Source organism: Neolamprologus multifasciatus, chromosome 7, assembly GCF_963576455.1.
Source record: "Neolamprologus multifasciatus chromosome 7, fNeoMul1.2, whole genome shotgun sequence".
In the NCBI taxonomy this organism is placed as follows: Eukaryota; Metazoa; Chordata; class Actinopteri; order Cichliformes; family Cichlidae; genus Neolamprologus; species Neolamprologus multifasciatus.
Window position 1 is genome coordinate 45,883,191 of NC_140445.1, and position 25,713 is coordinate 45,908,903.

Sequence of the window (25,713 nt, forward strand, 5' to 3'; positions counted from 1 at the left end):
CCCGTGTTGGCACGTTGAGTGTTACAAAAGAAAAAAAAAATCTATTTCTTATCTTGGCTGTGGTTTTGAAAGCTGGACCCTTTATCACTAGTAAAATGCTGAGTATTACTATAACGAATGAGGTCAGAATTCCCTTTGACTGTTTCAGTTTTATGGCCCTTGCTCTGTCACACGTCTGACTTAGCGGTTTATTGTTAATAAGTAACAATTTACTTCTCCTATTACGTCAAGACAGTATGTCTCGTGTAACCAGGCTTTTCTTTAATGCTGAAAGTGAAGCATCATGTGTATATCAATGTGTTTTGCTCACTGTAACAGGGCGGCCCTTAGCGGCTGGAAAACAGTGAGATGGACCAAGGCAAGTGTAGTGGAACAAAAAGTATTTATTTGCTATACAGCTTTCCTTACAACAATTTACTCGTCGAGCTTCTCCACAGCACAATATCAACCCTCCAATGACAACCGGAAGCCTTAAATATGTTCAGCTGTCACAGACTAACCCATTCTTCCACTCTCAGGTAAATTCTCAAATCCCAGCCTTCCACCACAGTATACAATATCTCAATTAGAATAAATAAATAAATACATTTCACATTTTTATATTAATAAACATTTCACACTTACACCAAACCCAATATTATTTAAAAAAAAAAAAAACAAACCCAAGAACAATAAGATTCTGAGAACTGAAGAAGCTTCTCGGATGAGAAGTGAAACGTCTTCAAGCAATTTAAAGAAGTCCAGATGCTTTTCTTTGAAAGCTCATTTGATTCACCACTCTCTCTTTACCAATGGTCTCTCCCGGAACCCTTAAATGGTGTCTGGACCCCCAGGGAAACATTTGCCCAAACACCTTGAAGAGGACACAGGCAAGAAAGGTGAGTAATCATTATCTTACAAACACTTATTTGCACCACTTTTATTCCTAGATTTCACACACACATTTGCATTAGTTTTCCTTACTGGTAAACCTTAATCTCAATCATCATTCTTTTCTCCTCACAGACAACCACCACATTCCTTGATGAGGAGCAGCTGTGCAGGGTCTGAAACAAGGCTACCAACTGATTTTAAAATTCCCAATAAATAGTCAATAAATAATTAAACTTCTTGTGTGCAAATGTTTTACTGTGCAAATCCATGCTTACAGTGCAATGCTAAATAAAGTGCTTGATAAGGTGCTTTTAATAAAGTGAAAGGTGTGCTCTAAAGTGCTATACAGATAATATAATATAAATAAATGTAGTGAGGGAGTCCTCTTCCTTACATTCACACAACGTTAAGTCAGTAGTTGTGTCCCTCAGCTGTGCAGAGCTGAGCAAAGGTTGGTATTCCTTCACATAGCAGCCACATACGTTCTTTGATGTAGCTTTCGGGGCCATGACTCAACTGCAGCTTTCTGCTTGTGCCAGAAATGGTGGATTGTTTTGAGCTCTGTACTCTAGCCAGATTTCTCCACAGCATGAACATTTTTGCACTGTGTCTTGGTGCATTCATGTTAACCACTACTTGCAGAAGACTCATTTCTCCCTCTCTCCCACACACAGCTGCTGCCACATGCTTTTTTATGGGGATAGGCCTCGTCGACTTTCCATGGAAGAAAGTCAGTTTCGGAGGGAAGGACTGCTTGAGGCACCTTTTGTCTTAAGTAGTCTTTTTTTTTTTTTTTTTTTTTATCTTAGATTAGGATTAGATTTTGTCTTTCTTTTTTTAAATCCGAATAATTATGTGAAGTTTTGTGGGCTTATGTGTTGATGTAAAAAGTCTCAGTTACTTTCATTCTGTTTCAGTCTTAGCAATAAACTCCATGTCAGGTGAATAGGCTTATATGCAATCAATCTACCACTGTAGTTTTTTGTTTTGTTGTTTGTTAGATTAGATTTTTTTTCCCCCTTTTTAATCCTGGAGGTAGTTCAATTCAACACAGAAGTACTGCCAGCTTTGTTCCTCTCTAATGGAGTTGTTCTAAATACATCATGGTGCTGTAAACTAATCAATGATCCCGTAAGGAAGCTATGTGAACTTTGGTCCCAGTACAGTATGACCACTATTTCGTCTATAATCCAGAGATTACTGAATTATCTTGAGTAAGTAGCTCAGAGTGAATGTAAAACAGGCCTGCCTCTTTCTGACTGTAGCATGAATAGTGTGTGGCATAGATCTGATTTCCATTTCCAAATATTCAAAGACTCACTTTTTTTTTTAAATTTATATACAAAAATACCACTAGTTGACAGTTTTGTTTTGGGGGCAAAATGTATATAGTTTGCTTCCAAGGAGCTAACTTTCTTGCAGTTGCAGTTAAGCCATAGTTTTCCAGGCTTTCTAAAGGCCTTTCAGTTTTGTTGTTTTTTTTAGTATTGGCTGCTTTATTTATTCATTATCAGTCCAGTCTTTGTACTTGACTATTTTCAGAAGAATTGTTGCTGTTGTTGTTCTTATTCTTCTCCTTTATTAAGCCACTTAACATCCAAGCATAAAAACGCACCTAATTCAAGGGATAAATCAGTATTGTGTCTACACATACCACACAGCCAAATTTAGATTGTCATTTGACATTTTGTCACTAACAACCAGGTCACAAAACATTTTGTTCCCATTTATTTACTTGAATATATGAAAATTAGCACAAATTACTCAGTTTGACAGGCAGAAAAAATATTTGTGTGCTAACACAATGAAATCCAAAGAGCTATTAGCTAAAAACCTGGCATATCTCACCATAGTGTGCACTGTGCCCTTAAAAAACTCGAGGTAACTGGACAAGTGGAGCACAAAAGAACATGTGATCGGCCTTAACGAAACAATCTACAGCAGATGAACTGTATCTGAAAGTCATGTCCTTATAGGAATAGGGGGGAAATCCAACAAAAACATGGCACAGGACCTGAGAGATGCATCTGGCTCTTCAGTTGATTTATCTTTTGTTGAAGCCTCATAAGAAATGACCTCAGTTGAAGGGTGGCTGTCAACAAGCCAATGTTAAGGGAAGGAAACATCGAAAAAATGCTGAGGCATGGCAAATTGCACACAAACTCATACAGTAGTGGAAATTAGTGGCAACATTCTTATGGAATGATCCACGTTTCATCTAAACTGGATGATTAGTTTGGAAAGAGTAGCCATCTAAAAATCAACAGCACCTACCTCCAAATGGGGCCATTTTGCAGAAAATCAGTGATCGCAATGCATTTTTAGTCATATCTGGTTTCAGAAGTGACCCAGGAGACAATGGGGGAAAAGGGGAAAAAACAGTCAATAGCACTTTTTAAGCATCAGTTACAGTTTTATTTTAACCACTTTTTCTAAAGAATGTTGGCTGTAGACTGATCTTGGTAATAAAATGTCTGTGGGAAGTTGCTCATAGTGTGTATGCACACAGATATGTGACTATGTCAGATCGCTTAGCAGTGAAGAAATGGAAACTGAGCTGAGGTCTGGGATTTTAAGGTCAGTGTTGCCATTTTTTCCCCATTCATACTTCCACCAGACGAATTCATCTCAGATTCCACGTGAAGAAAAACTGAACATTTTCCCTGTAAGTCATTCCAGACAAAGGCGTTCTGGCTGCTTGTTCTCCTCCGGGTTAAATGAAGAGCGGAGGGAGCGCATCGTGTGTTTGTGTGTGTATGTGTTTGGGGGTTGTGGAGTAGTACTTGGGGTGATGTGAGTGTTAGGAGGTGGTGGGTAGGTGTATTGTTGTTCTTGGGTTTTGTTTCCCTTCTTGGCACAGGTAGGCGGGGCGGGGCTTGATGGCATTCCGGGTGTTGTGCCAAAGTAGGTATCCCCGACAGAATTTGTTTCCCCTGTGCTGGGAGCACGCAAGAAGTACTGATGTTTTCATTTTGTGAAAAATTTGTATCGTTACATTACCATTCAGTTTGAGGGTTACAACAGAAAATTATATATTTATTGCTCACGGGTGTCAGGTGGGATTATTTTAATAAACCATTAACATTTTGGCTGATAACTATTTTTATTCTCCTGTAACTTTACTATATAAAGAGCTAAATCCTCCAAAGTTTCAGGAGTAATGCGTCATAATAAGAAGTGTTTGTGAACAAAAAATCAGCAATGTGGGATACTGTTTGTCCGTGATTTACACAGGGGGAACATATTGTGGCAGGGTCAGCCTGATATTATTTGTATCCCACTATAACTTCGTTGTATAAAGAGCTAACATCTCAAAAATGTCAGGAGTAGTTAGTCATTATAAGAAGTGTTTGTAAACTAAAAATCAACAATGTGGGATACTATTTGTCCGTGATTTGGACAGTCCAGCGTGTGCTTCCGACGCAGGGGAAACAAATTCTGTCGGGGATACCTAGTTTGGCACGACACCCCTAACAGTGAGGCGTTTCAGTGCTGCAGCCCTATTCACCGATGTCCTTCAGTATTCACGCCACGCACCGCTCCAACACTGTCAAGTTAGCCCATATAAGCGTGTGTGACTTCCTGCACAGAACAGATTCCGCCCTTATGGAGAGCTTGTGTTTTTCTCTCTCTCTCTCTCGCGACATTCGGGTATGCAAGTGAAAATGACATGGGAATAAATGTATGCACGGTGTTTTAGTTTTACATCTGCATTATCTGGCAGGCCCATAGCTGCAATTAAACTGCACAAGACGAGGCAAAAATACCGTCCAAATTCTGATTTGGCGTGCACTGTGACTTGAGGTTCGCTATAATTTTACCTGCTGATGCTTCCTTCATCACTGTGTTGGATTTGGTCGTTAAATAAAATAATTGGTCGTTAAATAGCTGCTGTCTGCACAGCACACAGTCGGTTGTAATCACATTTCTTATGACACCCATGATCCTGATTTCAGTTATATTTGAAAGGTTTTCACAAAATAATTTGAATGCATTTGACTGAGTGTAGTGCGATATACTGTATTTGACTTTTGTAAAACACTAAAACAAATCTAGTTGGGAGTAATATATTTCATAGGCACTGTTTGTTTCCAATTGAACTCTTTCACAAGAGTGACTAGTAACAGTGTACAACCAGAGGCATTCAGATGGACTTTGATATTGCCTGTGGTTCATTATTAAGGTATACACTGCCAGGGTAAAATATAAAAAGCAGTAAACTGAAATCATCATCGTTGCTCCTTGAAAAAAAAAGTATAATTACTATACACTTGATAAAAATTAGAGTAAATTAGGCTAGAGTAAATTGAATATACTGTGAAAAAATGATAAAGTCACGTTTGGGGGTGAAGGTTATGTGTCCTCATTTGCAGGAAGAACATTAGGCGTTTTAATCTTGTGCTTTTATTTTGAAGATGCAGCTGAATTTCCGCTCTCGTCGTGTATTCCTCCATCTTGATGTCGCTGCTTCTCAATCGCACTCCTTTCCATTCCATCAGGGGCACTTCATTACCGACACTCCCGTTCACCTGACCTTCCTTCCCCGTGGCCGTGAAAAAAAGACTTTTCTCTTTAAAAAAAAAACAAAAAAACCCAAACACAAGGAGGATACAAAATGGCAAGCAGTTTCTCGAGAATCCTTTCCTCCAAACGACACATCGGGATCCTGACTTTGGTGGGAGGCTCGGTAACGGCTGGATTTCTCCTCCACCGGGAACATGTTAGCGCCGGAGTGCCTGTTCGCAGGAGGTACCCCGCGAGGTAACGTTTTTTTTTTTCTTCTCAATACTACAACAACTACACACAAATGTAGCCGTTATTTTTAGAAGCATTTAGCATAACTTTATCACATATTTTGTGATGTAATGCACAGATTATTAGTTATTAGTAAACCAGTGCGAATGCATGTTTTATTTTATTTTTGGTGAAATATTAATATCATTGTTTTCATCAACATAATTAAAATTAATCGTGCAAGAGGCAGCATATAGGGATAACGCACAATCCTAACGTCCTTGCAAAAATACTTGGTTCGGTGATGCTTTTTATGTGAAGTAAAATTAGATTTAATATCGCTCATAACCATCGCACGTACGCAACCTTATGTCTCAAATCTCTGCTTCCTTCAGCTATAATTGTGCTCCTTGCACCAGCCTGCAGAGCAGATGGTTTAGCGCCATAAATATAGGTTACATGCATGCACCCATTGTTATACATGGATACTGGCGGGATCAAAAGACTCGGAGAGGCCGAGGCGGTGTGCGTACGTGTCCCAGTGCACGCCTGCATGCATTAAAAATGCACCACATACACCATATATAGGTTAGTAAATGATGACTGGTATTCTGATATAAAACCCTGCCCACTGTTATACAAGTGGTCACACCTAAAGAGCTCCTGCAGCAGGGGCGTTAACAAGATTGGTTCAGTGGGGTAGCCCGCATGAAATGGGAATATTTAATTATATTTAAATAGAATGTGGAAAATCATCTGGACTATATCATCTACTAATATTTCGACCCATTTTTTAAAAGTAAAAATCATAATCCTTTTTAAGTGATGGTACGAAAGTTTTCAAATTAGAAGTAGCTAGTGATTATGGTTGAAACCTTGCAGTAATTGTGCAGTAGGTGGTCGTGGTGTGTTGGCAAAAACTGTAGACAGACGTTGGCATTGCTTCCACATACAATAGGGCTCTAGCCAGATCATCCCTTACAAAGGAATAAATATCTGTCAGATTATTGCAATAAAGAAAACATGCTTGTCTTTGTTTTTTAATCCAAGGACATTTGATTGACAAATAATTTTTCTAGTAAATGGTTCTGAACATACAGTTACACATCTACTCCACAGACACAGACTACTATTACGGAACCTGGTTTTTGTCTAATAAAAATGATGTAAAAAATGGTTTAACAATAAATTTAGAAAACATTTCCCTGTTTTATTTTTGCGCTATGCCATAAAAAAAAATATATATATATATATACATACATAAATTCTGGAACATAAAGTTGAATTTGCTGGAAAGTCTAAAGGATTGATTGTCTATGTCATAGACAATCAATCCTTTAGACTGTTGTTCACAAATGTGAACAAATGTTCACAAAGTCATCTTTATCATAGACTCTATGATAAAGATGACTTTGTGAACATTTTTTATTTTTGATGTCTTAGCCCTATGCTTTGAGACAAAGTGTAACAAAAACACATACGTGCTTCTACGGCAGTGCTAATCTTTCAGACTTCTTGGCAACAAGTATTAATTTTTGCTGGTCTTTCACAGCATTTTCTTTTTTCCCATTAGCGTCTGTGAAAGCCTAAATGCTCATTTGCAAAGCTTGTAGTGTCTAATCTAATTCTGCATCCTATATCATCATGAAATAAATGGCACTTTTACCATCTCATGAATAGTTGAACATTAACCAAAGAATGCACATTAATGGTGCTGCTGTGCCATTCTTTTATAGTACAATGCTCGTGTCCTTCTGTGTCTTACATTAGTGGTGTTTTGTTAGCCGGCAGGGTGTTGTATTAGCAGAAAGTCACAGGTTGACACACCAGTCACTTGCGTACGTGCAATGAAAAACAGTTCCTTGAGTGAGTCACTCATTGTGCCCCTGCTCCAAGGGCAAAAAGTAAACCATCGCCTACACTCCTGTCATTTTTCTCTCTCTCCAATAGCAGCACATTCACATTTAATCTTTCATTTGTGTTTGTGCAGTGCGGAGTTCCCAGACCTGCGCAAACACAACAACTGCATGGCCAGTAACCTCACACCTGCAATCTATGCTAAGCTGTGTGATAGGGCCACTCCCAATGGTTTCACACTGGACGAGGCCATCCAGACAGGCGTGGACAACCCTGGGCACCCCTTCATCAAGACCGTTGGCATGGTGGCAGGAGACGAGGAGTCTTATGAGGTCAGACGTCATAGTAACTTTTCGACATACAGGCTTCCTTCTGCATACAAAAACAGGGTTTTGGGTCTAATAGGTTTTAGAAAGAATCACAAGGTAACAGAGAATCCTTCCTTATGCGGAAGAAGACTCATTATTATGTACTTGCATATGCAGCTGTCATCGGGACGTATGTCCTCGGGTCTTCACTACCCTGTTAGTGTTCCCACCCTCATTATCAAGTATGTTTTGTGACATTCACACATGCATACAGAGTATTACAGTGTCACTGAGGCAGGGTTTTTAGCTGGGACATGTCTTTTGGGATGTCTCAATATCTAAAATGAGGATACTTCAGTACATTTTCATTTTAATTGCCTACTTCATTTAGAAGCTACAGAAATATCTTGGAACTGCTGACAGCAGTGTGTGTGTCTTTGAATGTGATATTAACTATGGATCAGGAGAATAATGAGTGTTTAATCTGTAATGCTGAAGGTTGCAGGTCAACCATTAGACATTTCTGTTACTTGTGATTGTGTAAGCATTTTCCTTAAACAATATGAATACATACCTTAGTATTTGCAATGTATCATATACTCCCAGCTTTTGACATGTGTGGGAGTTTCTTTTGAACACTTCAGGGTATGGTGTTACTGTAACACAACAGAATGTCAGTGACTTCTGGTAAAGTAGTTACTCAATGTTCAGAGACAGTCTTTTTATGATATTTCAGACCCTTCCACTTTTTTCAGTCATAAAATGTTGGCTAGAAGATTGCACTGCAAAAATATGCACACCTTCCTAGTACTGTGTTGGATCCCTTTTTGCCTTCAGAATTGTCTTAGTTCTTTGTGACACAGATTAAACAAGGTGCTGAAAACATTTCTCAAAGCTTGGTCCATATTGATATGATGGGATCACAGAGTTGCGGTAGATAATAATAATAATAATAATAATAATAATAATGGATTGCATTTATATAGCGCTTTTCGGGACCCCTCAAAGCACTTTACAATTCCACTATTCATTCATACACTGGTGGAGGCAAGCTACAGTTGTAGCCACAGCTGCCCTGGGGCAGACTGACAGAAGCGAGGCCATATTGCGCCATCGGCCCCTCTGGTAGATGAAGTGTCTTGCCCAAGGACACAACGACCGAGACTGTCCGAGCCGGGGCTCGAACCAGCAACCTTTCGATTACAAGACGAACACCCAACTCTTGAGCCACGATCGCGTAGATTTGTTGCTACGCATCCATATTGTGCAACTCCCATTTCATCACACCGCACAAGTGCTCTATCTGGTTATTAAGTGATGACGTGTAAACCCTGCTTCCAGGTCCAAACTCCTACTGATACTGTTGTATCGTTAACGTGTTGCAGGGCTTTGTATCTTGTTCTGTCACAGAGATCACTGTTGGGCTCTGTGGGGTTTTAGTACAGTGAGGTCAATAAGTATTTGATCACCCTGTCATTTTGCAAGTTCTCTTACTTAGTCTTGGTCTACAATTTTCAGCATAGAGACAGAGAGACTGTGAGAGACAGAATCTAAAAAGAACAATCTGGAAATCACATTATATGATTTTTGAACAATTTATTTGTGAACAAATACTTATTGACCTCACTGTAGTACTATTCATCTGCTGCAGTTTAAAACCTTACAATGGAACTACAGCCCATCAGCTAACTATTTGCCAGTTTTCTATCTTCATTTAATGTGAAGTGATAGCAGAGCTGTTTGTTTTAGTTTTTCCAAAATTCCTCATTCAGAACATGGTGTATAATGTTTAGATGGAAACCAGTGATCTAACATCTTGCTACCTTCTAACTCGGTTGAACTTCAGAAATTCTATTTTTCATGGATGGTTGGATGTTAAACTTTCTTGTAACACCTGGGAGCACACTAATCATTTTATTAACCGTAAAAGAATTTAGACAGTTTGGACCCGGAAACGGTTTATGACTTCGGACTTAAGAGACTGATAGGATTGGGATCTGGTAACTGTGGAGGCCATTTGAGTTCAGGTTCGAAATGATCTGCGGTTTGTGATGTAGAATGTTATCCAGCTGAAATGATCCATCATAAGATCAATCAATCAATCAATCTTTATTTATAAAGCACTTTTCATACAAAAAAAAAAAAGTAGCACAAAGTGCTTTACATGGTTAAAAGCAGCCCCCCCCCACACACACACACACGCGCGCACACTTAAAAAGTAAAATTGGACTGGGTACGCATGAGCCAAGTGAGGAAACACTATCATGGGGAGCCGTCTGCACCGGAAGCCGGTCACAGACCGCAGCCTCCAGGCTGGGCACACAGCAGGAGGGAGGCAAAGAAGCCCCCCAGCCAGGCTGAGAGGACCCCCAGAGCCCCAGCAGCCACGGTCGATCACAGCCCCGGTGCAGAGAGCGCCCTCTGAGGAAACACTGGAGATATGACCTAATAAGAGTATATACTGGGTAAAAAGATAAAATAAATAAGAACGGGATACAATATAAATATAAATATAAATAGAGTAAGAAGATTAAAAAATGAATAAGAATAAAATCAATAAATATTAGGTAAAACCTAAATTAACAATAGAATAACAGGATAGAATAAATAAGCGTAAAATAAATAAACGTTAAGTAAAAGCCAAGTTAAAAAGGTGGGTCTTGAGCCTGTTCTTAAAAACATGTACGTTCTCTGCGGCCCTGAGCTCCTCCGGCAGGCTGTTCCACAGACGAGGACCATACCACTGAAAAGCTGCCTCTCCGTGAGTATGTGTCCTGACTTTAGGGACAATCAAAAGGCCAGTACCAGAGGACCTCAAGGTCCGCGAGGGTTCATATGGTAAAAGCAGATCTGAGAGATAAGAAGGCCCAAGACCATTAAGACATTTAAAAACCAATAAAAGAACTTTAAAATCGATCCTGAAACACACGGGGAGCCAGTGCAGCGATTCTAAAACCGGTGTAATGTGGGCCCGCCCTCTCGTCTTCGTCAGCACACGAGCTGCAGAGTTTTGTAAAAGTTGTAAAGTTGAAATATTCTTTTTAGGATGGATCATAAAGAGATGAACATGGTCACCATTAATACTCAAGTAGCCTGTGGTGTTTAAATGATCATCAGTTGGTACTCAGGGGCCCAAAGTGTGTCAAAGAAAATATCTCCAGTTTGGTGAGCCTGTGTGAATCAAAGCCTCAATTTCCTTTTCTTATCTGAAAGAAGTAGCGCCTGGGTTGATCTTGTGCTGCTGTGGCACAAGATCAACCCATCTGCTTCAAAGGTGTGATCGTGGCTCAAGAGTTGGCAGTTCGCCTTGTAATCGGAAGGTTGCCGGTTCAAGCCCCGGCTCCGACAGTCTCAGTCGTTGTGTCCTTGGGCAAGACACTTCACCCATTGCCAACTGGTGGTGGTCAGAGGGCCCGGTAGCGCCCCAACGTAGCTTGCTATTACCAGTGTGTGAATGGGTGGATGACTGAACTTGTAAAGCGCCTTACTTAGTCCATAGGGACTAGGGTTGCAAAGGGGCGGAAAATTTCCGGTGAATTTCTGAAAAGTTTCCGGTAAATTTCCGTGGTAAGTTAAGCTTGGGAATTTTGGAAATATTCCATATTGGAAACTTTCCATGGAAATAATGGGAATTATGGGAATTTAGGAGAACTAACTGGGAATATATTATTTCCAAGCATAAATATAAACAGAAATCATAAGAAAACCTCCATGCAAAATGTTTTCAACAGATATTTCAACAGATTTATTTGTAAGTACAGTAGAATAGAACACGTTTCAATAACTTGTTTCATGGATGAATAAAAACAGAAATGTTGAGTTCAATATTACCATCCCCTAACCCCGCTCATTCAAAAATGCCCCCTGTCCAAAAATCTCCACAAAGTCCCATTCAAAAGGTTAAATAAAAAATGCCACTTATCCTCCAAAACGTCCCATTAAACATGCAAATCTTCCTTCAAGAAATCCTCTTTTCTCATTTTTGCTCAGTCAATAGACTCTTCCTGGACCTCATCATCATCCAACAACATGTCCACTTCCTCAGCATCCAACTCTGAGTCTTCCTCTTCAGTGTCACTTTCCAGCCTTGTTGAGGATGGCTCTGTGTCAGGCTCAAAGAGCCGTAGGTTTGCCCGAATGCCGACCAGCTTTTCCACTCTCACATTTGTGAGCCTGTTGTGAACCTTTGTGTGGGTGTTCCCAAACAGTGACCAGTTGCGCTCGGAGGCGGCTGATGATGGTGGGATTTGGAGGAGGATGGAGGCTACAGGTGCAAGGGCCTCAGATTCACATAGTCCCTTCCACCAGGTGGCTGCAGATATGTGCTGGCATGACTGCCATATTCCATCCCCTTTCCAAAGGCCTTGCTTTGTTCGATACTTTGCCAAACTGCCTAGAACTTTGCTTTTATCGAGACCCAGGTGGTCAGACATGGCTGTAATGACCGCATAGGCACCATTGATCTCTTCCCCAGAAAGTATGCCCTTTTCATATTTGGGGTCCAGCATGTATGCTGCTGCATGCACTGGCTTCATGCAGAACTCCCTCCGCTGTTCCAATGACTTGACCACAGCCATTTCCTCTGCTTTCAGTAGTAGGGAAGTGGGCAGAATTGTCTGGATTTCTTCTTTGAGTTCTGCAAAAAGGCACTGGACATCTGACAAGATGGCACCATCCCCCTCTATCTTCGCTATTGCTGCTGCAATAGGTTTGAGGATTTTCTGACTGCTAGATACTCTTTCCCAGAACACATCATCCAAGATGACCTTCTTGATGTCACTGTCGATGCCTACAGACTGGGATATGGCCATCTCTTGCAGAGACTCCTTTCCCTTCAGAAGGCTGTCAAACATGATAACAACACCACCCCATCGCGTTATGCTGGGAAGCTTCAGTGTAGTACTCTTGTTCTTTTCCTTTTGCTTTGACAGAAATGTAGCGGAAGTTACTTGTTTGTCTTTAACATATTTCAGAACTTGCTTCGCTCTCTTATTCAGAGTGTCCATTGTTTTTAGTGCCGTTATGTCTTTTAGGAGAAGATTTAGTGTATGGGCAGCACAGCCAATAGTAGTTATATGAGGGTAGGTCTCCTCCACATGTGCCCAGGCAACCTTCATGCTGCATTGTCAGTGACCAGTGCAAAAACCTTATCTGGTCCAAGGTCATTGATGATCACTTCTAGCTCATCTGCAATGTATTGGCCTGTGTGTCTGTTTTCCTTTGTGTCTACACTCTTGTAGAACACAGGCTGAGGAGTGGTGATTATGTAGTTAATAATTCCTTGTCCCCTGATATTGGACCATCCATCAGAGATGACTGAAATACAGTCAGCTTGGTCAATGGTCTGTTTCACCTTTGCTTGAACTTGACTGAACTCTTCATCCAGTAGATGAGTAGACAATGCATGTCTGGTTGGGGGAATGTATGCTGGTCGGAGAACATTCAAAAATCTCTTCCAGTACACATTGGATGTCAGCATCAGGGGTGAGCCAGTTGCATAGATTGCACGAGCGAAACACTCATCTGCGTTTTTCTGGCTAGTGTCATCCATAAAATCAAAGAATCCTCTGATGCCAGAGGGACCAGGAGCTGATGAGTGGGTATCTGACTCTGATACAGCTGAAACAGATTCATTTTCCCCTTGAGTGGAACTCCTGGCTGCTGCATGTGTTGGGCCTTGAGGAATTTTTTTGCACTTTGCAATGTGCTGCTGCATTTTTGTGGCATTCTTCACGTACGTCTTATCACAATACTTACACATATATACAGATTTCCCTTGTACATTAGCTGATGTAAAATGTCTCCACACATCAGATAGCGCACGTGGCATTTTTCTGTAAAATAAAACAAGAGCTTGTAAAAATGCTAATGCAATGCAAGAGATCGTAATAATACAATTGCAATATGATAATAAACAGATATAAATAGTAAGGCTAGCTAAACAACTGGAATGATCTTCAAAACAAAACAGTCAAATGAGGAAGCTAGCATCTTCTTTATGTTATACTAGCTATGGCTTATTTAGCATCTAACAGATGCTAGCATTTTATTTAGCATTTTATCAGATTGCTATCTACCAGATTAATACATTTTATGTGATATTCACAATTTAAACATTTTATGAATATATTTTCCCATAATATCATCAAAACTTACCTCCCTTGTTAAGTCCACAGGCTCAAATGTGTGCCTTCAATACTCTTTGTCCTTCAGGCTCAAAAGTGTGGTCCGTGTGTACATGTGATGGAGGCATGCACAGTGTCAGTAGGTGGTCTCAATAGCCATGCAGCAAGCATGTGCTCTGTACATGTGATTAAGGAATGGCATGGATATTCAAGTGTATTTGAATTGCATTTGTTTGTTTTTGTCAATATTATGCTAAAATATACTTTGCTCAACTATATTTAAGTTCCCTAAGAAGAGCCAACCTTCAATTTTGAAAATTCCCAGTTTATTCCCATAAATTCCCGTTAATTCCCGTTTATTCCCATGGAAAGTTTCCATCTTTGAAAATTCCGGGAATTTTGCAACCCTAGTAGGGAGACTAAGTAAAGCGCTATACAAATACATGCCCTTTACCAAAGTTTGGACGTGTTGAGAGATGCTCTTCTGCTTGTAAAGAGTGGTTATTTGAGTTACTGTTGCCTTACTACCAGGTCAAGGCCGTCTGGCCATTATCCTCATCATTACTAGGGGTGGGGGAAAAAATCGATACTATGTAGTATCGTGATATTTTGTTTGCTAATAATGTATCGATATAGGGACAACAGAAATCGATATTTTGTTACAAATTTTTGCTCTGACTTCAGAGCATGTTGATCCTTTTTCTGAGCAAGAATCCTGACATTCCTTCACTGTCCAAATGTGTTTAACTTTTTTATGGCAGCAATAAACATGACAGTTTACTTATTTTAATTTAAGACATGTTTTATTTTAATTAAGTTTAAAACTTTTTTATTTAATGGAAAATTATATTTTGTGTTAATTTACTTTCAAATTCTTCAGTTGCTGAAGGGGCTGCATAGTTTTCATAAACTGCATAGTTCAGAATAGCTATAATTGTACCAGATGGTTGCGTTCAGTTAAGTTGGACTAGACTGTAATACAAACCGTTCAGTTTGTCAACAATAAAACTGAAATGAGAGAAAGACTGAGTGCGAGACTTTGATATTAGATAAAATGAATATTGATAAAGTTTACCTTTATGTACAGAATCTGAATGTCGCAAAATATTTAAAAAAATTGCAATAATATCGTATCGTGGGATGTATGGCGATTCCCACCTCTAATCATTACCAACATCAACAAAGTACTTTCACTCAAAGAACTGCTGTTCACTGGATATTTTCTTTTTTCACGCCATTCTCTAAAAACCGTTTAGAGCTTGTTCTATGGTAATTAATGATAGTGAACATAAACTGATTTGAACAAGCTAATCAACCGCAACATGCATTTTGGAAAATGTATTGCCTGCTTTATCAACAAATGACAACAAAATAACAATGATTATATTACTTTAACTTTATTGACTCAGTAATTCATGTGACTCAATTTCACTAATAAATTACCCTCATTGTTCGCTCTACTTGGCTTATCAATCACTCCAGACCAGGCATAAGAAAAATCCTTTTAATTATTCCTTTTCAATATTGCTTATTTTAAGTAAGCAATAATAAATATTTAAAGGAGGAAAAAATAGACTTTTAAAATGAACTCATTAGTAAACCTTATACATGCAATGTCTGAGTATTCTTTATGCCTTTTTCTGGTTTAGGTATTTGCAGACCTTTTGGACCCTGTGATCAAGGAAAGGCACAATGGCTATGACCCCCGCGTCATGAAGCACCCCACTGATCTGGATTCTAGCAAGGTATTACTAACACTGACAGTGCCTGAAGTAGTATTTTACTCTGTAGGCTGGGTATTTGAAAGCAAAATTTCCAAAAAGCATCAAAAAATTAAGAACTACTCATTTTACTCTAAATATGTACGTTTAAATTGTGAAGGCAAAGCGCCTAGTTAGATTTCTAGCTCTCTTTATATATTACAATAACCAGTCTAGAGAAGTACACAATTCTTCCTCCTCACCTCTTATTTCTTTCACTGTTTTTTAAATACATCATATGATCTGATTTACCTGCACAGGTAGCCTTAAACCTCCCCCATCTTTGTTTCAGATCCAGTCAGGTCAGTTCGATGAGCGATATGTGTTGTCGTCCAGGGTGAGGACAGGCCGCAGCATCCGCGGCCTGAGCCTGCCACCCGCCTGCACCAGGGCAGAGCGCAGGGAGGTGGAGAGAGTGGTGGTGGATGCCCTGTCTGGCCTGAAGGGTGACCTAACGGGGAAGTACTACAGTCTCACCCAAATGACAGAAAAGGAGCAGCAACAGCTCATTGATGTGAGTGACGATGTCGTGCTGTTGACTCATTTGGAATTTGCATTTGGAAAAAGTCAAGTTTTAGCTACCTCTCCTCTCATTTAATTATTTGTATATTTGTCTTAGAAAATACATCCTGTAACTTAATGTATACAATTTCACATTGGAAACCAAAGTTATACTAAAGCATTATATTTTATTTACTACATTTGACAGGTGTTCTATAAGGAAAGATATATTTTCAGTGCCATTGTCTGTTTGCTTGTCTTTTAGCAAGTGTACTTACCAATAGAATTGCATCAAACTTGGCAGAAAGACGAAGCAAAAGAATAACCCATTTCATTTTGGTGCAGATCCAGACTAAAATTGCAAAACTGATACTCGGCCTTGGCAGAGGATGCATTCTCTCATTTTTGTACTTCATATAGTTAGCCTGAAAGAAACGATCCTTCAGTTGATCACATATTTATAAGCTGGAATTTTTTAGCACACTTAATCAGAAAACTCTGGACCATCAGCTTTATGTTTCTTTGTTATGTTTAGCCTGCTGTTGATGTGATTATAATTCCAGTATGTGACCTACAAGAAGAAAAAATAAAGAGAATGTTATCACATATAATCAGGAGTGGGTGTGTTGTGGTTGACACAGTATGTTTCTCCTCACAATGAGAAAAGATCAGAGTATTGAATTCTCAGGTCTACCTCATTGTTAATGCCTCCCAGCATGCATTTTAGTGATGGAAATAGCAGCAAGAACACTAGATTGAATGTTGGGTTAAGGTTATTGGGTTGATTGAAGATATTATTTCTAATGTTCTGATGTTGTTTATATTTGTAATTAGTTCTAATTTCTTGATCCCATTTTGTTTTCTTAACCAACAAACACTCTGGACTTATCTGAGTATAAATCATCCTTTTTCTTCTGCATTTCCAACAGGACCACTTCTTGTTTGACAAGCCGGTGTCCCCCCTCCTCACGTGTGCAGGGATGGCTCGTGACTGGCCAGATGCCCGTGGTATTTGGTAAGTGGATAAGAAATGTTTCTGGCTGGTAAACAAAACTTCTTCATCTGTTAATTCCAGAAATAAAGAGATCCTAAATACCTTGGTAAAGGTTCATGTAGGTCAGAGAGGTCAAACCTGTTTTATATTATGGGCTGAATAACATGTCCCACTTTGACCTGAGGTGGACCAGAACAGTGAAACTCCCCTTTCTGTCAGAATAAAGAAGTTTAACTACACATTTAATCTCTGAGCTATCATAATATACCAAAAAAGAAGTGCAACAACGGTATATCTCACTTTTTCTACATGATAAAGAAATGCTGCTGTAGTAAATGAAAGACATCTGCCAGCGGGACTCTATGGGCTTAAACTGAAATAAAAAGTAAATGTGTTAAATAATAGTGAAAGTTTTGTTATCTCATTGCCCAGAATGCCGTCTAATTACAAAACAGAAAGTTTTTGTTAATTCACAGAGAATACCCTTTTTTTCACTCTGTGCATCCACTGTAAAAAACAGAAATTTGTATAGGAGATACACAGAACAGAATTTTTCTGCCATTAGATTTTTTTTTTTTTGTCTAATCTTTAATTACTTTGGTGTAGTATGATTGGGCTGTATCAGGCAGAAAAGCTGCAAAATGTATTGAAATACAGTTGTTTCAAAAAAGATTGCCCTATTTCACATTTTCCAGAGGGGTCTAGTGGGCCGGACGGCGTCTTTGCCGCAGCGAGATCATTGCTGTGTACTGGATTTACACAAGACTAATCTTGTATTTATATTTAAGAATAACATTTTCTTCTTTTCTGAGGGATGACAGTGACACAGTATTTGGAGGTGACCCACTATGATATTTAATTAACGTTTTTCTTTACTGCTACAAACTGGAAGTGTGTCATACAAACAGTTATGTAACATGTTTCTCTCAAGTGAGGCCACTATTTTAGTCCTTAATGATTAGTTTTCATATTTAACAGTTTTCTAAATAAAGAAGGGCCTTTTTTTGTCTTTGTTTTTGGCGTTTCTCCGTCACTGATCCTTGGTGGAGGTGTATTAGCAATGCGGAAAATGCTCAGCACTGAGTTTCAGCATGTACTCAGGAATAACCCAGTGCAACGTGTCAGCCAGCCAAAATCAATCACCAGCCTCCCTCCTCTCTCCCTCTGCCAGCCATATCAGCCAACCTGTCCTCAGCTCTCCTTAATAATTCACCTTCACGTCATTCCTTCATCATCTCTTCTTTCAGGAGCTCAGCTTTCTGTTTTTCTGGCTCTCTGATCTTTTCTTTTTTTTTTCACTAACCTTATGTTCAGCTCTGCTGTGAATCGTGTAGCTTATTTTTTAATCCTTTTTGCTTCTGTTCCGTGTTCTTTTTCTTCCTTTTTATTGCATCACTGTATTCTCCTTCTCTCTATCTCTCTCCCCACCCTTTTTAAATGTCTGCCACCATTAAGGAAATAAGCACAGAGAAAAGACTACTTCACAGTAGTCTTATGCGTTGACTTAAAATTTTATAACATTATGGATGAAAAGTTGGCACTTCTAATGACTCATACTGTGTGTGCCTTTCTATGAGGGTCTCCAAAAGTTGATTCTGCTCATCTGGACGTAGCATTTTCTGGGAGAAACATTTCGTCACACATCCAAGTGACTGAAGAAGTCATTTGGATGAGTGACGAAACGTTTCTCCCAGAAAACGCTACGTCCAGATGAACAGAATCAACTTTTGGAGATTTATTTTCCTGGATGATTGAGAATGCATCAAGACTTTCTATGAGGGAGTCTTTTCTTGAAGTGACGTGTACAGTAGGTCATGTATAGTTGGTACTGAACATTAGTATATAGAATATATATTCTCCGGAGTACAATCAGTGTGCACTTTGTAATAGCTTTTGACAGTCTTCAGTCTGGAATAGGAACATGCATCTGTGCAGTCGTGCTTATATCTTCAGAAGTATAAATATTAATGTGAATAAACATTTGTTTGTATCACTGACAGGCTTGACTCTTTATCAGGTAGACTTTACTTTCTTTTATCTGTTTAATAACATGTCTGCTTTCTTTAGCATTTCATTGAAACCTTGACAAAGCGGTAGTAAAGGACTTAAGGGTGGGGGTTCAGATAATTAGATAATCATAATAATGGTCAGATAATTCTCCAATTTGAAACATAGCATGTCCAAGCTTTACAAAATAGACTCAATATTTTATTTAGTCTGATTAATAAGAGTGGATGAGCTCATAAACGTCAGGAAAGTGTTTAAAGAGGTCAAGACTGAAGGCTGTTTTCCTATAAACGTCTATAGGACCAAAGGTCTTCTTTACAACCAGCCCATAACCATCTGGGTTTTTTGTTTTTTACTGTCGATAGTCTGTCCACTTCTGTTTTATATGCTAGTGCAAATACAGAAACTGGGCAACCATCAACCACAAACATGAAGACTGTATAATCATAATCTATGTCCTTAATCTATGCGCAGGCACAACATTGAGAAGACATTCCTGATTTGGGTCAATGAGGAGGATCACACAAGAGTCATCTCTATGGAGAAGGGAGGAAACATGAAGAGAGTCTTTGAGAGGTTCTGCAGAGGCCTGAAGGAGGTAAGACTGTGTTTGTGTATGCAAGGGGATAATTTGAAACAGCTTAAGGAGAAAAGAACTAAATAGAGAATTTGGGGGTTGAGCAGGCATGGTGTTTTTCTCCGTTGTGATCTCTGTGCAAATGTGATCCTGGACCATAAGAAATTACTGCCAGCAAATCTGACACACTGCACGATGTTGGCTGTGTGTGATTTAATAAAAGTATTGGATATTAAATTTGATAATGGTAAACTGTGGGTCTGCTGCAATTGGATGGCTTTATGGATTTAATAAACCTGGCAAGATAATTAATACAGTCTAAAAGCATCACTGTAGAGAATGCTTACAGAATGGGGAAAAAACTGCTTACACTAGACTTTGACTTCATGTGTAGAAAGATGCCCAAAAATGGTTGGGCAAACATAAACTGTTTATGTCCTGATGGATACTCATTCACCCAGGTAAGGAAAGAGGATGTACATGTCACCCTGTCCAGGAAGTATATGTTCCCATAATGAGGGTTTACACATCCTGAACAGGGAGGAACACTGAGTGGGGAGATTTACGTGAAAAGGGAAAGACCATCTCTGAATGAAGCAGGGGGGCCTAAGGGTACTTATTTCACCATCTTACAATGCTGTGATTGCAGCCATTCCTCAACTCTGTGAATGGTACTCATGGCCATTGATCAGTGGTTGTTGATCATGACAATTTCCATATTAATCATCAAGAAACTGATCTCACAGCATGTTGTTTGCCAGTGGTGCTAGTTTCAGTCAGTCTGCAGAGGTACTTTTTATAAGGTTGGAGAAACCTGCAGTCAGCTGAGACTGAAGAAGTCAGACAGCGAGCTGAAACAAAACGTTTCCCCCACTGAAAACACCATGTCCAGATGAATACAATCAACTTTTTGGGATAAACTGTTTATCCAAAAACAGGCCAAATTCCCCTTTTGAGAAAGCACTAAAGACAAGCAATAAAACATCTGGGGCTTTTATGTACTAAATGTGTGAGGGCCCTGAACAGCACTCCTTGGCTCTACATTAGCACTGGGTTATCTGTCATTCCACTCCCACCAGAGTTCATTGAACAGTTATAGAAGTTGAGCAACTCCCTATTCTTTTCTTGTCAGCCACAAAATATGAAAATTCAAAGATGTGGCAGTTATTGCAGTCTGGGAGTGAAACACACTCACTGTCTTGTTTGACTCAATGTTCCTCTGTTAGGTGGAGCGTCTGATCCAGGAGAGAGGCTGGGAATTTATGTGGAACGAGAGGCTTGGTTACGTCCTTACCTGCCCCTCAAACCTGGGCACAGGACTGAGGGCCGGTGTCCACGTCAAGCTGCCCCTGCTGAGCAAGGTGAGTTTAATATTTGTAAAGAAACTCCGTACATGTGTTTCCATACATGTGTTTTATTGGATTTTGGGGTCACATTTAAAGCACAAGATTTGCACTGTGTATGGCTTTTTAAAATTAAGCTAATAAGGATTTCCCGAGTGCCGTTAAACAGACTCAGGACATTTTAGCACATCTTCATTATGTTACATTATTAATTTTGTTCACAAAAAACAAAAACTATCAAATTATTAACTTGTTGTCTGATGTGTACCTTTTTTTGCTCAATAACAGCCTACACTTTTTGTTGTAGTTTTCAACAAGTCTCACATGTCTCCTGAGCAATCCCAAACAACTGTTCTTTGATGAATCTCTCAAGCTCCTCCAGATTTGATGGTCTTCTTCCACCAATCTTGGTCTTCAGTTCATTACAGATTTTTAATGGGAATAAAGTCAGGGCTTTGAGCAAGCCAGTCAATACCCTTCACTTTGGTCTTCTGGAGGTAGTTCTTCAGCAGGAGCGACATGTTCTGGGTCGTTGTCAAGTTGGAAGACAACGCAACGATCCTCAAGCAATTACTACTTGGAGTTTTCTTGCAAAATCTTCTTTCTTCATGTTTCCTTCCACCTTGACAAGATTCCCACAGCATAATACTCCTATCTGTGTGTTTCACTGTGGGGATGGTGTTCTCTTCTCCAGAATTAAGTTTTTATTGGTCTGCAACCTTGAAGTCCATTCCTGTGCATGGTTCTAGCGATTGTCTTCTTTGAGACTACAGTTCCTGACTTGGCTAAGTCATTCATTCATGTCTTGGGAGTTGTTCTGGGGTTTTTAGACACATCTCTCTTGTTCTTGTTCTTCTTTCCAGAGTCTTTGAAATCTTTCACTTCCTACCTCTGCAAGGCTTGTTCTGCGCTGTGTTGCTCTCTGTGAATTTGTTGATGATACTTCACTCTTCTTGACACTTTAAAACACCTTTGATAACTTTGGATATCCATCGTCTGCTTTGAACATCATCAATTCTTTTCTCAAGTCTACAAAAGGAATCTTTAGATTAATTCACCCTTAAAAATATTGTGGTTGGTGATTTGAAATGGCGTGAAATAACTCCTGCTTCATCCCAGGATCCTCGCTTCAGTAAGATCCTGGACAACCTGCGTCTGCAGAAGCGAGGGACAGGCGGTGTGGATACTGCAGCTGTGGGTGGTGTGTTTGACATCTCCAACCTAGACCGCCTGGGACAGTCTGAGGTAGGGTAAATGAAGTGTGTGGCTACGTCCCTAACCTTTAAGTACACCGCAGATATTACCTGTCAAGCCGTTTTTCCAGGTGTTGTTCATTAACCACAAATACCTCAATAAATTATCCCGGAATAAGCAAAGACAATGCTTTCTCAGTGAGGCTAAAAAAAAAGCTAACCATCTTAACCAAGTTACCTAGAAAATATGAGCACAATGTAAACTGTTGCTAAACAAATATTTTGTGAGTTGGATTATTTGGAGTACAGTTTAATTGGTTTTTCAGACAAAGTATAGCTGGAGCTATTTTTCACAACTGCAAAAGCATAAGAGGAGCTTCTTGTTTGGCCTGTACATGTAATCCGTCTCCGTTATGTCCTTGGCCTCAGCGTCACATGGGTACAGTACAATAGAGGAGCTCTCTAATGTGGTGAGTGCATGGTTGTGTGTTTTATTCTGATGACATCAGAGGAGGCGGGGGCTCTTTGTTGTTTCTGGGTGAAGTGCAGTGTACAAATTAGCCTTCAGTTTGGTACAGATTAGGAATCACTCATCTAATTTTCTTTCTTTAAAATATTGTCTGATTATTGAAAGGCTTGGGAGCTGACCTCTAAGGGTGGAGTCAGTGAGTTAAGAAAAGAGAAAATCTGAATGAGGATGCAGGAGGACTACAAGGAGGTGTTCCTCTTTAAGCCTGTGTTAACAAATACAGATTTCAGTCTGATATGTCCTTATATATCCTTTTAAAACACCTTATAATGCAAATAAAATAAACATTAAAATCACAAACCTGCGCAGAAGTTTGAGGAAGTAAAATTAACTCGATGCTTTTTACCCCTCAGTGATAAAAGGCTGATGGAGAATTAGACGCAAGTTCATTAGTGTGATAACACAAAAACAAGGCCACATAGGAGTTTGAAGTTCATACCACGGGTGCTTCGACTGAGCCTTGGACAAGTTTAAATCTCGGTGACCTTGACCTCAAGGTCAAAGGTGAGGTTTTCAGAAAATCTTATGAATGAGATAACATGAGACCAAGGCGACGTACGATTTTGAAACTGATACCATAGATGTGTCTACTAAGTATTGTTGTTGTTGAATTAATATGATATAAAATACAGAATTTAGAAATACTAAATAAAATAAATATTTAGTAATCCTCATTTTAATAAAAAAAAAAAAAACAGTTCTGCGGGTACTTGAAAGTTTCTTGTTAGTTTTAGGCCCTCAGCAGGTTGTAATTTGACACAGACATGACACCACTGTGAGGACACTGCTGTGTAACACAACAGAATATAAACTATCTATCAGGACAGGCTGAAGCTATCTCAGCTGCATAGGGTGAGAACACAGAGACAAACAAATTCATGCTCACGGCCACTTTGGAACCACACACTAACCTAATGTCTGTGGACTATGGGAAGAAGCCTGAATACTTAGAGAGAAGCAACACAGACACAGGATTCAAACCTAGGTCCTTCTTGATGCGAGGTGACCGTTCTAACCGCTGTTGCATCGTCCTGCTGTGAAAATATATCGATATTTCTGGGTTGTGTGTTATAGATCAGCCCATGTGAACATTTGAGAAGTGCCTGTTTTTTGAGGTGGGCTGTACTTACATAGCACTAGAGGAGGCACACATTCTGCGTCTTAACTTGTATTTATATCTGCTCATCCCTATTTGGTGGTTTGCACTTTGGTTGTGAAGGGTTTGTTTATAGCTGCAGACTGTTTTGTATCTTCAGCCACTGACAGCATTCAAAGAAAAAGCTGCTAGAAGTACCCTGTTTTCACTATTTTATTTGTTTTAAGATATAAAAGTTTTCGGGTCATGTTAATAATTTCTGTCTTGTGTGGCTTACCAAACACAAATGTGACTTGGCTTTGACCTTGATAAAATTACTCTTCCTTATTGCAAAAATAGTGTCTACTTTTTATGTTCTGTGCACTTTCCTGTTCACTTTTGTTACTAAAATGTGGCATGTCCATCCTCTCAGGTCCAGCTGGTGCAGACAGTGGTTGATGGCGTCAACTACCTAATTGAGTGTGAGAAGAGGCTGGAGAGAGGACAGGACATCAAGGTGCCCCCACCCATCAAGCTGTCCAAGTAGACACTGATCCCTCACCTCCCCACACAGACCTCTGGGCACACACATGCACAAATTCCTCTCGCTCTCTGTGCCCATAGATATTACAAATATCTATGTCATTGCCTCATTTATTACTACTAATTACACCATCCCACCCCACAGCATACCTCTCTAGAATATAATCTCCTTATATTAGATGTAGCTTCAGGGTTCCAGAACTGCTTTGGGCCTAAGTGAGTGAAGCCTATTGCAGTAAATTCAAAGTTTGATTTAAGCTTAAATCTAAATCCTGCTCTAAGATAGCAGTGGATACGAATAAGGATGCACAAATTATGGAGCTGTTATAAGATGCCCTTTTCTGCATGCCCAACATCTCTGGCTCTCCTATTAAAGCACTCCTCAGCCTGCCCAAACCTAGCTTACTCCCTTCCTGTCGCATGTCCTGTACACACATCCCCTTTCCTCTCATCTCTGTAGTTTCACTGTTCATGCCTATTAGCTAGTGCTTGTGTAGTTCATCCATCTGTGCTCACCGTGGAGGGTGGATTGTGTGTACATAGTTTACTTTAACTGTTCTGAAGTGGTTTGAATGTAGACCAACAAGCTGAAGACAGAAGACTCTTGTGTTCTCCAGATGAGTCGGTTGTTTGGTGACATGCTGGTGTCAGATTATAATTCACACTGGTCCAGTTAAGTTCTGTACTGTATGCTACTGAAGCAATATCATTTGAGTTTATAACTGAATGTCACGCTCTAATGTCTTTTATTAAAGAAATCATCTATTTAACAGTATTTGCTCCACTGTCTGTCTCTTATTTTATTTTATTTTATTTTATTTTTTTGGGTCCTATGTGAGCTAAATGCAATTTCTTTGGTGTTTTCTACCAATATGAAGCCAGAGCTTTGAGTAACCATGGTAACCAAGCTTAGTGGCATGATTTCTATCAGTGTGGTTGCATAGTGTCATGTGACAATGTTTAGTTGGAAGCGTAACAAAACTGTATTATGTTTAAGAGGTCAGTACACGGGGTTCCTATTCTCACATGGAGCCCAGACCTGGAAAACAACAATATGTTGAGTGATTAAATATTTTAGCTCACCTGCACGAACTTTGATTTCAAAGAGATGGTATAATGGGGACAAAAGACCAGTCATAGGTAGCCCATGGTGGCCTACTTGAAATCAGAAAATCGCATTAAGTAAAATTCAAGTTACATTAATATGAACTGTTGTAAGACCCGCTCGATAAATGTGTGTTAGAAAATATGGCTGCCCGTTAACAATTTGGCATTTTGATTTTGATGGCATTTA

At 39.5% G+C, this 25,713-nt stretch overlaps 1 protein-coding gene across 1 annotated transcript; it reads left to right on the forward strand.

Moving 5' to 3' along the window:
• Positions 1–5,295: 5,295 nt before the first annotated feature.
• On the forward strand, positions 5,296–25,194 carry LOC146515108 (creatine kinase U-type, mitochondrial-like). The gene is made up of 9 exons (XM_085164912.1): positions 5,296–5,634; positions 7,598–7,796; positions 15,547–15,642; positions 15,950–16,171; positions 17,088–17,173; positions 19,634–19,757; positions 20,963–21,097; positions 22,199–22,324; positions 24,310–25,194. The coding sequence occupies exons 1-9, from the start codon at positions 5,489–5,491 to the stop codon at positions 24,421–24,423; spliced, it is 1,248 nt and encodes a 415-aa protein (XP_085021038.1). The 5' UTR covers positions 5,296–5,488; the 3' UTR covers positions 24,424–25,194.
• The last annotated feature ends 519 nt before the right edge of the window (positions 25,195–25,713 follow it).